The sequence below is a fragment of the Haliaeetus leucocephalus genome, unplaced genomic scaffold, assembly GCF_000737465.1.
Source record: "Haliaeetus leucocephalus isolate CR32 unplaced genomic scaffold, Haliaeetus_leucocephalus-4.0 Scaffold428, whole genome shotgun sequence".
Taxonomy (NCBI): domain Eukaryota; kingdom Metazoa; phylum Chordata; class Aves; order Accipitriformes; family Accipitridae; genus Haliaeetus; species Haliaeetus leucocephalus.
Genome location: NW_010972864.1, coordinates 6,830,162 through 6,842,069, shown reverse-complemented (window position 1 = coordinate 6,842,069; position 11,908 = coordinate 6,830,162). Strand labels below are relative to the sequence as shown.

Sequence of the window (11,908 nt, the reverse complement as noted above, 5' to 3'; positions counted from 1 at the left end):
CGCCCCGGGCCGGGCCGGGCGCGGGGAGGAGGCGCGGAGCCGCGGCGGGACCTGCCGCCCGCGGCCGCTTCCTGGATGTTGTAGCGACGTGGGGCGATGCCCGCGTCTTTCGCCGCGAAACTTGCAAAAAAAAAAAGGAAAAAAAGCTAAATATTTTGTTTGTTCGTTTGTTTGTTTTCTTCTCTCCCCTTAAATTATTTTTGTAATGGTAGTTTTCGTCTTTTCTACATTTTACTCATACCGATGCAGCTATGGTACATCTGTTAAAATGATTCAAAACCCCATGTATTTTAGACAGTAGGACGAAAAAAAAGACTGAGCATGCTCGACCTTTTATATCAATTTTTACAGCGTTTCTAAGAACAACAACAACAGTAATAATAATAAAAAAAGCATTTAAAAATCAACCCTGCTCTCGTTTGCTCTGTGTCCCGACGGCAGCGGGCGGCGGCGGGGGAAGTTGCGCTTCCCGGGAGCTGCTGCCCGCTCGCAGCGCCGGGGGGGGGGACACGACACGGGGGGCTTCCAGCATGTGAAACGGGGAGGTTGGGGGGGGGGGGGGGACCCTTTTTTTTTTTTTTTTTTTCCCTAAAGCAGCCAAAGGGCGATGCAACGGTGGGAGTCCTGCACGTGGTGGTTCCAAAGTCTTGCTCCCCCCCTCGCCCCCCGGGGAGCGGTTGCATCGCCGTGCCGGAATGCTGAGTCAGCGGTTGCTGCTGAGCTCACTTGGGGCCGAGCAGCAGTTGCACTGCAGGAGGGGCTGCTCTTTGGCCAGGACTCTTCCAGAAACATAGCCTTATTTTAAAAAAAAAAAAAAAAAAAAGCACCCGTGAACACAAGAACACCATTAGTTAAAATTCCTGGTAAAAAAACCAAACAACAAAAAAACCCTCGAAGCGGTTTCCACTCCAGACAACGCAAAGCTGCACCTACACTAAGGCGCTCCTAAGCTTGAAGCCGCTGCGGTCCCACAGGAGATGCTGTTGCAGCCATGCGCCTCAGCCCGCTGTGGGCTATGGACGGGCAGGAGCCGGCCACTTTCACCGGTCACTGCCAGTGACAGCGAGAGCAGGCGACAACGCTGATCCCCGACTGAGTGACAGTATTACGGAAGGGTAGGCAACTTGTCTGAATATTGATAGCGCACGCACAAAGATGACAGCATCTGTAGGGCGCTGGCAGAAAAGCGGCCTGGTACCACAAGCATCTCCAACAGCCAGTGCCTTGCGAGAGAGGAAAGTCTTGCTCGTTTAGAAGGGGCGACCCTGGCCGCGTACAGGGCAGTATCCTCTACACAGGATTTGGCCAACATCCCCTTTTTCCTTATGGCAGGGGGGCAGGTCAGAGACTGAAAGACTTGGAGGAGGGGGGAAAATGGGGATTCAAAAGCTGGGTCATTCCTTTAGTAATCGTGACGTATCTGACTTTCCACTATCATCGGCCTTGGCCGCAGGAACGATCAATGTAGCAATGAGTTTGCTGTTCCTCTTCTGCCAGGTAGTCATGCACTGGACCTGTGCAAAACCATTAATTCCTCCTCCTCTGACCTGTACGGGTTTTTTAAATACCGAGAAAGGGGAAGGGGGAAAAACCCCTAATCTCTGACTGAATGCTTAACATTAATTCTTGCATCTCAAACAATGCACACATAGGAAGATTTTCATATTATCTGATTTGTAATCCATGTTTCTGTACAGTCGGGGTGAGGAAAGTTACGTGGCCTACAAAGCAGTTTGCTCGTTACCCGTAACAGAAACTGTATAATGAGACACCCGCTTTGTGGGAAGCTACAGATAACACTACTTCTCTGCTTAGAGACCAGTTAGCTGTAAAACATTAACTTTATATAAGCTTGACGCTTCAAAACATAAGCTTTGTTCAAATCTCTGTCTTTGTAACATTTATTGCAAGGTGATAACAAATGCTACAACTCAGAATTAGCGCACAACACGGTGTTTTGCAGCCAGTGGTACTCTGGAATCCACTGATAAAACTCAGCTTAGACCAACATTCACTGCCTATAGCAAAGTATTTATTTCAAAAATATCAGTAAAATATTTTCCATCGACACATAATAAATACAATATTACAGAAAAAAATTGACAACTATTCAAAACTTCCAGAACAAGATGTTTTACGTACATAAACAGCAAACATGCCGAAGAAAGAACTGTATTCTTAAATTCTGAACTGATCTGAAAAAGAAGAGTTCAGAAGGTTGAACAGAAATTTTTATAGAGATATTTTTTCAGCGTTAGCACAATGTGCTTTGTAAATCACAGTTTTAATAAACTATCTTAATACTTATCACACTTGCGTTATACATTATCTGTGGCACTAGTTAACAGATAACCACATCACAAAGTCCACAGATACTATAGTAGCTGACTAGAGTTCAGCTCAGTGTCTTGCTGCTGCTTCCAGAAGAACAATTTCCTCCAGTGCAACACAGTTGGGGTGGCTGGTTACGGAGTGGACGTAGCAGTTCAATAACCCCACCTCCTTTCCCAGCACGCTCTGCACCTCATAACTCTGCAGTGATAAAAGCATGTTGATTAAAACAAACAGTCCTGGACATTCTGTTCTAAGCAGCATTCGACTGGGAAGATGCAGGCTGCAAGGTCCTCTTCCAACAGACAATTTTTTTTAAGGACTCAGAAAGAAAGGTGCATTAGAACCGATGGAAAGAATGAATATGTTAGATTTTCAATAATTAGATCTCACTCCTGCTTAAAGTGCTGCTTCCCTACCAGGCTTTCAAAAGTGAGCTGTTTAAAAAAAAACCCAAAACCAGCTACTGTGACTTCGACCTCAATTTTGCTGAAGCATAAGCTACATGTGCTCCCTTTATCTAGCTTTCTGACACTGGTAGGAATTCACACGTGCTAGCAATGTATATATACATACTATATATCAATTACCTTAGCTAACAGATCCACTAAAGGAAAAAATATTTTGTAACTCTTCTGCACCTCCCCCCCCGCCCCCGGCTTTTTACTTTGTGTTGTATCATGCGTCCTTGGTGATCACTGGCGCCTACACAGTCCCTTCTGTCTAATGATCCGAGTGGCAGTTTACCCACATGAGTTGTGCCTGAGCGAATTTGTAGAGACTGGACTCTGTGTGGAGGAGAGGGACATGAGGCTGGGATGATTTCTCTAAGATGAGAGAGCATGTTACCAGAAGAACTGGTAACACCGACAGCTGATACGTCGCCCGAGAGAGTCTCTCTCTCAGATGGCAGGTTTACATCCATTTCTCTCCTCAGTGGTACTTGCCTGCGACCAGCCTCTGACCATGCACCCTGCTTTCATCTGGGCTGTGCATTTGTACAGGCATGTGATACCCACATCTATTGCCTGATTCAAGGTATGAACAACCCTTTTCTTCTTTTTTTATAGATTGTTTTTACTCCAGCCCAGTTCTGCAGTCCAATTCATCACGCAGCTGCACAAACAGCTATATTGGTGTAACAGAAGGGTTGTCACAAGGTAAGGAACAAGTGGCCAGGGGCAGTGGCGGCTAAAACCAACCTCCCTGCCAAAAGAAGTGATTACAAAGCTACACCCTTAGAAACTTTAGCAGCATTGGCAAAAAAAAGCCACCTCAAGTGGTATTTCTTGTGATTAATTCGCTGAGTTGTGCTGCTTTTTAAAATGCAGTGGTTCAGAGACAGAACTGCTTATGAAAAAAAAGGAAAAAATTATCCCTGCATTTCAGCTAGGGAAAAAAAAAACCCTGTTTCTAACTTGCCAGACTTCTCAATACTAGCATTATAAAAACTGAAACATGAAAAAGAGGTTGTTTGAATTCTATTAACTCGAAAAAGAACTACGTTTTGTCAGTCTGTAACCAAACCAGCCACATTCTGTAAAACTTAGCAAGACTTAACTGCTATTAAGAAAGCAAACATATTTTGGAAATTTCTTGTATCTCTTTGCTTAAATCAAATATACACCCTCCAGCATAAGAAAAATAATTTACGATTTCAGAGCAGCATTCCACTTTAAATATTATCCATAAATCCCATTAAAACCATGGAGCACATAATAGCAAAATGCTAGAAGATTATACAAGACAGAGAAAGCAAAATGACCCCGACACGTGTCACCTAACCAAAGATATTTAACTAGGATCATTAAACAAGACAACGAGCTGACCTTTGCTCCCTTCCACGTGCAATGGAGACGGGGGATCTCGGGATGTTAATGGGACTTAATCACCCTCTGAAGGTGCCGCTCCTTCGCTGCTGACCATCCGGCAGCCAATGCCAGCCAGGCACCTACCCAGGTGCCTCCCTCACCTGTGATACATCTGGGTCACTGTGCCAAATGTCAAGGTTCTTCTGATATCTCAGATTAAAGGAATAACTACTTCACGATTACATAAACTGTACTTCAGCCCATGGATCCCCGTGGCTTACGTGTATTTCATTCACACAATTATAAAGTACTATCTTGCATGCATTTTGCAAATTCCTCTACTATTACTGCCTGCCAGTAGTTTCATGGTTGTACTATTAGAAAGTAGTTTTGGTTTATAGGGCTTAGAAGACCAGCCCCAAAAGGTGGGATGCTTGAACTGTGTTTGCTGTCTTTGGATCCTCAGCCAGAAAATGGAGATAAGCCCAGCACTGCCCGTCACAGCTCTGAATGTCTGGACATAGTCCTATTTGCAGATAGCTCTGCAGATCTGCAGCTGAGCTAAAGCTGTCTACATACCCCATCTGTAGCATCCCTCTTCTAAAAAAGGGGGTGTCAGCCTGACGAAAGTCATGCGATAGCAAAGCGTTAGCAGGCGGAAGGTGGGATTGCCAAAGGGTCCAGCCCACTCAAATCCCAGGCTGGACATGAAAAAAAATTCATTATTTCTAGTGAAATCCCCTACCGCTCCTAGTGCAGTTCTGAAACGAGCTGCCTGGAAAGGCAGAATCTCCATCCTTCAAAGTTTTCAAGACCCTGCCAGCCAAAGTCACGGCTGACCTGCCTACGCATTGGCAACAGCCCAGTGTGAGCGCTAGGTTGGATGATGACCTCCAGGAATCCCTTTCATTTCTGTGATTCGAGTATCTTCCTACCCGATTCATGTCTCTTGTACTCTGCCTCTACACTAAGTTATGTAGTTTAACTTTCTTTCATCAACATTCATTATACCTACCCCATCCTCATTGGCAGAGAACTTCAGGAGAGAAGAGATTGTCCTTTGTAACAGCTGGAATGAGAAAATAGACAGGTTTTGTTCATGACAAAAGTCTTATGTGTGCAAAGAGGTTCTGTTCACAGGTTAAAACAGTCACATTGAACAAAGATTTATCATTTTAATATAGAATGGTTTTGTTTCTCCGGCCAAGAAAGCAGAGGAGAGGTGACACAAAAGATGTTCAGAATGGGAGCCTAAAAATACATGTTCTTTTTAGGCTGTGGAGACTGAGGTTTCCCAAGGCCCAACCCAACAAAGCCCTTCAGCTGGACCATAAAACAGTTTGCAAACCTCAGGGTGAACTCGACGACTGTATGGTTTGAGTAAGATCTGGGAACTGGGTCCTTAGTCCAATGAAACACAAGTTTAGTATCAGATTAAATTATGGGGTACTCTTACATCTTTTAATTTGTCTTCTGACAGAGCTGTTTATAAAAGCGTGGCTTAGAGTACCTGTGTGTCTACATATCTAGCCTCACTGTACTCAATACACCAAAGCTTATTTCATGCCATACCTTTACTTTTACTGTACTTTGAGATCGAGATGGACAACTCAAGAAGACTTCCAGCTGCATTTTCAAAACCGGTGAAATGACAACTTCAGAGCACTGGTTGCAATATAGCAATCCTCTGAAACACACAAATAATGATGGAAAAACATAGAAAAATGGAAAAGCTATCAGTCATAAATCAAAACACACAAAAACCAGCTAGCTTATTCTCTAAAATACTTTGCCGATAGACTTCTAGTAGGAAAGCCCTGGCAGAGATTCAGTTGATAATAACAAATAGAACTCTTCTGTTGGTAGAGCTAAATAACTCTCTTGGAGCACCTAAACTCTTCTAGCAAAAGGATCTTCCTTTTATAAGTTTTGGCAACATGGGGGGAGGTTCCTATTTATAGTCACTCCCCTTAAGCAAATATTAATCTTATAACCTTCTAAAAGTTATGGCAAAAGAAAATTTGTAGTATAGATTTGGCCCAAGTGACTTACTGATTTAGGCCCTCGTTCAGCAAACATTCAACATTTTCAGCACATACTTAAGTCATATGCATAAAATTAAGCTCAGCTGTAAGAGCTTGTTGGAATAATGTCTTAAACAAATATTGATGCTACATTGTTCTTCAAATGAAGCAGAAGTGTCCTTCACAGTAGATATTTTTTTTAATTGAACTACATTACTATGTGAATGTACACACAACCTTATTTTTTGCATGACGGTATAATATAGGACAATTTTTTTTTATTTTCAGCCTTTTTCCCCCAGAGGCTATACATAACAAAGCATAAGCCATAAAGCTTCTCATATTTAGGAAAATGTTCTCTATTTCAATGCGATCAAACCCACCCAACTTCTCCTTATGCTTTTTGTAAGCTTTTCCACTAGGAAGAATCCCCCTTTCCTTCTTTTTACACTCTGACTATTCTCTTATCCTCTCGTGTTTTTATGCCCTCAGGTATCTCAGACCCTGCAAGAGCAAGCTGGCTAAGCAGCTGAAGGGGACGTTTTCCAAGAACATGCCAGTGTGACGCAGGTTTAGCATTTCACGTGGTAACAGGTCCTGTGGGATCAGTCTTCACATTTGGGACAGTGGTACTCCCAGAATTATTCAACATCCTTTTTAGAAAGGTTATAAATCAAATATGTCTGAAACACCACTCTTTCACACTTACGTAAATTACAGCAAAGATCACAGTTCAATATAAAAATGAGGTGAATTGGTGGTACACAGGGTAACAAGGTAGCATAGACAAACACAAGAAGCTACTTTTAAAGGAGCTTAAAATCAGACCTGTGATTTACATGGATGTTTATTAAAACTAATATTATAATGCAGTGGGCTATGAAATCTTTGTAAGCAATACTTTAAGATTAGTTTGAAAAAAAATGTGATAACTGCAAATTTAAACCATTTCATATCTACTTGTATCTTTCTTAATAAATTAATCTAACCTTGCTGGTTTTATCAGTTCATCAGCAATAAAAATACTACGTCTTAGTTCTAGGAAGGAATAAAGTGCAGCCTGTGCCTGCAGGAATCATTGCATCACCTATTGCTGTTATGGCTACATCTGCAAAACACCTGGAGTGCTCCGGAGCATGCTGACTCTCACCTGTCCTGGGGACACAGTTCCAACTTTCCATTGCCACATCTGTCGCATGTAGGCCAGGAGAAAGCAGTGCTCTCATTAACTCCAACAACAATACCTGCAGAAGATAAAATTCTTACAAAATACTAACAGTAAGCTAGCAAACACAGTCACTCCTGGCTTCACAGCAGGTTTTGTCCTTTCTGACTCTCAGCTTAAGCATCAGCTCTTCCAACAATCTCTCCCCCTTTCTCCTTTGTCCCTCCAACAAGGGATGACAGTATGGCAAAGTGTGTTACATTCTAAAAATACCAGAAGGTAGATAATTGATAATAAACTTTCCAAACAAGTTCAGCTCTTTTGGTTTGGGTTTTATTGTTTTTCTGATTTGTTTTTGTTTGTTTCTTCTCTTTCTGTTCCTCTGATGTTTCCTTGGCAATAAATAGCTATAAAAATCATCAGGTCAGACAGCATGATATCAACATTTAGGAAACACAAACCAATAAGAAGACCCAATCCCTTTTGAAAACAACGATGCAGGTTAAATTCCATTAACAATGAAGTTATTCTTCATTTATACTGATTTAACAGAGATTAGATCTGGCCCACAGATTTAAGTGTGTGCCTAAGAAGGGAATGCCAAAGATACTTTGGACTAATATAAAGGGCCTTGCTAGTTTTGGCAAGAAAAAATATATTCAGTGTTCTATGAGAAGCCAATAAAGAATGTATTATGTTTTATGATAACGATATGCTGAAATTATAAGCATTATTTATGGAGAAAATACTTCTAAGTATTTTGAAGCATACAAAGTTGATCACCTTTAAGAATGAAATTACACTAAAATAAACCCTCACTGGTATAACAGAAGTATAGACTAAAAAATTCCAGCTCCTATTGAGCAAGAATCTCACAGCTTTATGCATACCGCATTCAATAAAAGAAACCCTTGGAGACTAGGGAGCATTTACACTGCCTGGTCTGTAAGACAGCGTGTTAATCCCTTGCTTTCCTGGTTCTCCTGGGACAAGGACTGACAGGAAGAAGGGAACTACACAGAAACAACAAAACCGTAATTCTATTTCAGAATTCAAAGGACAGCAAGTCTGAAGGTCAGGAGACGTACTTCTCAAATACAACATTTATGACCCAAATTCTATTCATGTAACGAAACAACATGGATTTCACTGACAGAATAAGCAATTCCGCGCATTTAACCCCTTGGACTGTTACAGGAATAACTTTGATTCTTCAGTTTTTGTAAATTGAGAGTTTCCATCAGCACTTACTACTACAAGGTAAGATGCTTTCTGCCACAGCATGGGCATGTTTCCCTTGTTCATGGAAAAGAAAAGCTACCGATTAGTTTGCTGAATATGTTTCCTTTTTTGTTAAAAAATCATTTTAAAAACAAAACAAAATCCCCTCTTCTGACAGATCTGTTTCTCTCCTAAGCCTTTTAACTTTCCCCCAGTTGTGCGCTGTATTGCAGCTGCAGGGTGCCAGTGTGCAACTAATACAAGTACATGTGAAGGAAATGAATCAGGATCACACTGACGAGATTATGTCTAGTGGAGAGGTTTATTTTGATGACAACATAGAGTTCCCTCGAGAAAACCACCAGAGATCACTGAAGTCAGAACAAAAACAAGTGAAGGCAGCAGCAGATGCAATAATCTAGTGACAGCCTTGTGCATCCTGCATGCAAAGTCATTTCTCAAGTTTAAGCTGCTGAAACTGCAGCACATCTGTATTAGGTTTGCGTGGCAAAGTTTTGGTAGCCCGAGGGCTACAGGGGTGGCTTCTGTGAGAAGCTGCTGGAAACTTCCCCCATGTCTGACAGGGCCAATGCCAGTCGGCTCCAAGAAGGACCTGCTGCTGGCCAAGGCTGAGCCCATCAGCAATGGTGGTAGTGCCTCTGGGATAACAGATTTAAGAAGGGGAAAAAAGTTACTGTGTAACAGCAATTGCAGCTGGAGAGAGAGAGGAGTGAGAACATGTGAGAGAAACAACCCTGCAGACACCAAGGCCAGTGAAGAAGGAGGGGCAGGAGGTGCTCCAGGTGCCAGAGCAGAGATTCCTCTGCAGCCGTGGGGAAGACCATGGTGAGGCAGGCTGTCCCCCTGCAGCCCAGGGAGGTCCACGGTGGAGCAGATATCCAGCTGCAGCCCAGGGAGGACCCCACGCCGAAGCAGGGGGATGCCCCAAGGAGGCTGTGACCCCGTGGGAAGCCCACGCTGGAGCAGGCTCCTGGCAGGACCTGCGGACCCGTGGAGAGAAAAGCCCACGCTGGAGCAGGTTTGGTGGCAGGACTTGTGACCCTGTGGGGGATCCACGCTGGAGCAGTCTGTGCCTGAAGGACTGCAGCCTGTGGAAGGGACCCATGCTGGAGCAGTTTGTGAAGAACTGCAGCCCGTGGGAAGGACCCACGTTGGAGAAGTTTGTGGAGGACTGTCTCCTGTGGGAGGGACCCCATGCTGGAGCAGGGGAAGAGTGTGAGGAATCCTCGCCCTTAGGAGGAAGGAGCGGCAGAGACAACATGTGATGAACTGAACCCAACCCCCATTCCCTGTCCCCCTGCACTGCTGGCGGGGAGGAGGTAGAGAAAATCGGGAGTGGAGTTGAGCCCAGGAAGGAGGGAGGGGTGGATGGAAGGTGTTTTTAAGATTTGGTTTTATTTCTCATGACCCTACTCTGGTATGATTGGTAATAGATTGAGTTAATTTTCCCCAAGTCAAGTCTGTTCTGCCTGTGATGGTAATTGCTGAGTGATCTCTCCCTGTCCTTATCTTGACCCACGAGCTTTTTGTTGTATTTTCTCTCCCCTGTCCAGCTGAGGAGGGCAGTGACAGAGCAGCCTTGGTGGGCACCTGGCATCCAGCCAGGGCCAACCCACCACAACATCTTTGTCAAGACTCTGGATTTTGCTTGATGTTCACAAACCTTTTGGATATTTTCCCAAGATCCTGCTTTTAAATGGAAACGCACATAGCTGAAATTCAATTTTTACCTCTAGTCTATTTTTATCGGTTGTGGCTGACATCATTAAGAAGAGACTGATAATAGGATGACACCTGGAAAAACAGGCCTCTGGTGAGGAATGCAAAGAAGGGCTGCGCATTAGAAGTAACATTCTGGCTGAAACGTTCAAAAAAATGAATGTGTATGGTTTTTTTCCAACCAGTTACCCTGATTAATGGACAGGAAGGGGAAAAGTTCAATCAAAAAGAGAAACCTAGGTAAGCTGATTGACCCCATCTTGTTCACACTGTTAAGAGGGAACCTGGGAAAAAAAACACCCCAGAGTAAGGGTGTTGGGTATGAAAATACCCAATGTCAAAATTCAGTCACTGGTGGTGAGTTATATACCAGGCAAATATCATTAATCAAGTAATATTGGACTAACTAGAATTTGCTCATAAGCATGGTTAAGAGGAAAAACAGTTCTGTGCAGTATGAACTGCCAACATTTAAGTCATCCTGACTGCTACTCAACACCAAAAAGAGGTTAGAAATTACTTTGCAATGCATAGTCATAAGAAAATAAATCTATTAACTCTGGGCTCACAGGTGAGAACCACAGACTCATCTTTAGAAGAGCAATAAACTTTCCAGTAGAAAGCAACCTCAGGTGTTCACGCATCTGTTGAAGAGCAACACACTCCATCCTGGAGCTGGTATGACCGGACCTCTCTTGAAACAAGGATTTCTGACAAACTTGGTGGATCTGCTTGGATTGCCACATTGTCCTTTTAAAGCTGGGCCAGCTATAGGGCTGTACCAGGTTGCTCAGGGCCCAGCCTTGAGCAGAAGTTAGGACTGGAGGAACTTCAGAGGTTCCTTCCAACCTAACTTACCCTATTTATACACCTTCCAAAAAATGACCGATCTACCTAAAACCCAGCAGGCAGCATGGCCTTTGTCCCTCCCCAGTCCTGGCACTCCTGGAGGCTCTGACACTGTGACCAATTGCTGTATCTGTGGATGGGGACTTGAACGATCCCCTGCATTTTTCACTGGTTAAAAATAAGTTTTTCTAGGGAAGGTTGAGCCTGCCGAATCCCTGAGCCAGGAGGAGCAGCCATGACTGCAAAGGAGCAGGAAGGAGCACTACTTCAAGAAGGAGTAGAGTAAAGCCTTTGGAGCCTTTTTGAGTGTTAGGTGAGAGGAGGCCCACGTACAGCATACGCAGGTGACCAGAAGTACAGGAAGTGAAAGGAGGGCACAAAGAAAAAGAATGAACGAGGTAATACTGCTTCTCATCGCACAAGCCAGACTAACAACTCTCTCAGTTAAGAGACAGAGACAGTGAGTGAATTTTAGGGGTGATAAATTTTCCTTCATGGGCTACTCTATCAAATACATATTCTCCCACTAACAAAGTAGGGTTAATGCTATTAGTTTCAGTTCTTCAGTAGAAAGATGTAGGCAATAACTAACCAAATTCCAAAACACTGGATATATATCTTAAATGCTATTAAATAATTTTAGTTACACATAAAAGTGAGAGTTGTCATCTATATAAAGCATTAGCATAGGTATAAAGATGACACTTTATATTCTATATTGGTACAAGTGTGTGGGAACATACTGATAACAGCTACCCTGGACAAAT

General features: G+C 43.2%; 2 protein-coding genes across 2 annotated transcripts in view; one reads left to right on the top strand and one right to left on the bottom strand.

The window, feature by feature from the left end:
- The window catches only part of CEBPD (CCAAT/enhancer binding protein (C/EBP), delta), a 1,405-nt gene extending 1,045 nt beyond the window's left edge, over positions 1-360 (top strand). Inside the window, exon 2 of the mRNA XM_010574420.1 lies at positions 1-360. This exon is cut by the window's left edge and continues 435 nt beyond it. The gene's annotated coding sequence lies outside the window, so the exon portion shown is untranslated.
- Positions 361-2,400: 2,040 nt separating this feature from the next.
- Positions 2,401-11,908, bottom strand: part of SPIDR (scaffolding protein involved in DNA repair) — a 153,357-nt gene continuing 143,849 nt past the window's right edge. Inside the window, exons 10-13 of the mRNA XM_010574418.1 lie at positions 7,317-7,410; positions 5,715-5,829; positions 5,158-5,211; positions 2,401-2,532 (exon numbers count right to left, since the gene is read on the bottom strand). Coding sequence (XP_010572720.1) covers positions 2,401-2,532; positions 5,158-5,211; positions 5,715-5,829; positions 7,317-7,410 — 395 coding nt within the window. The remainder of the gene's footprint in view (positions 2,533-5,157; positions 5,212-5,714; positions 5,830-7,316; positions 7,411-11,908) is intronic.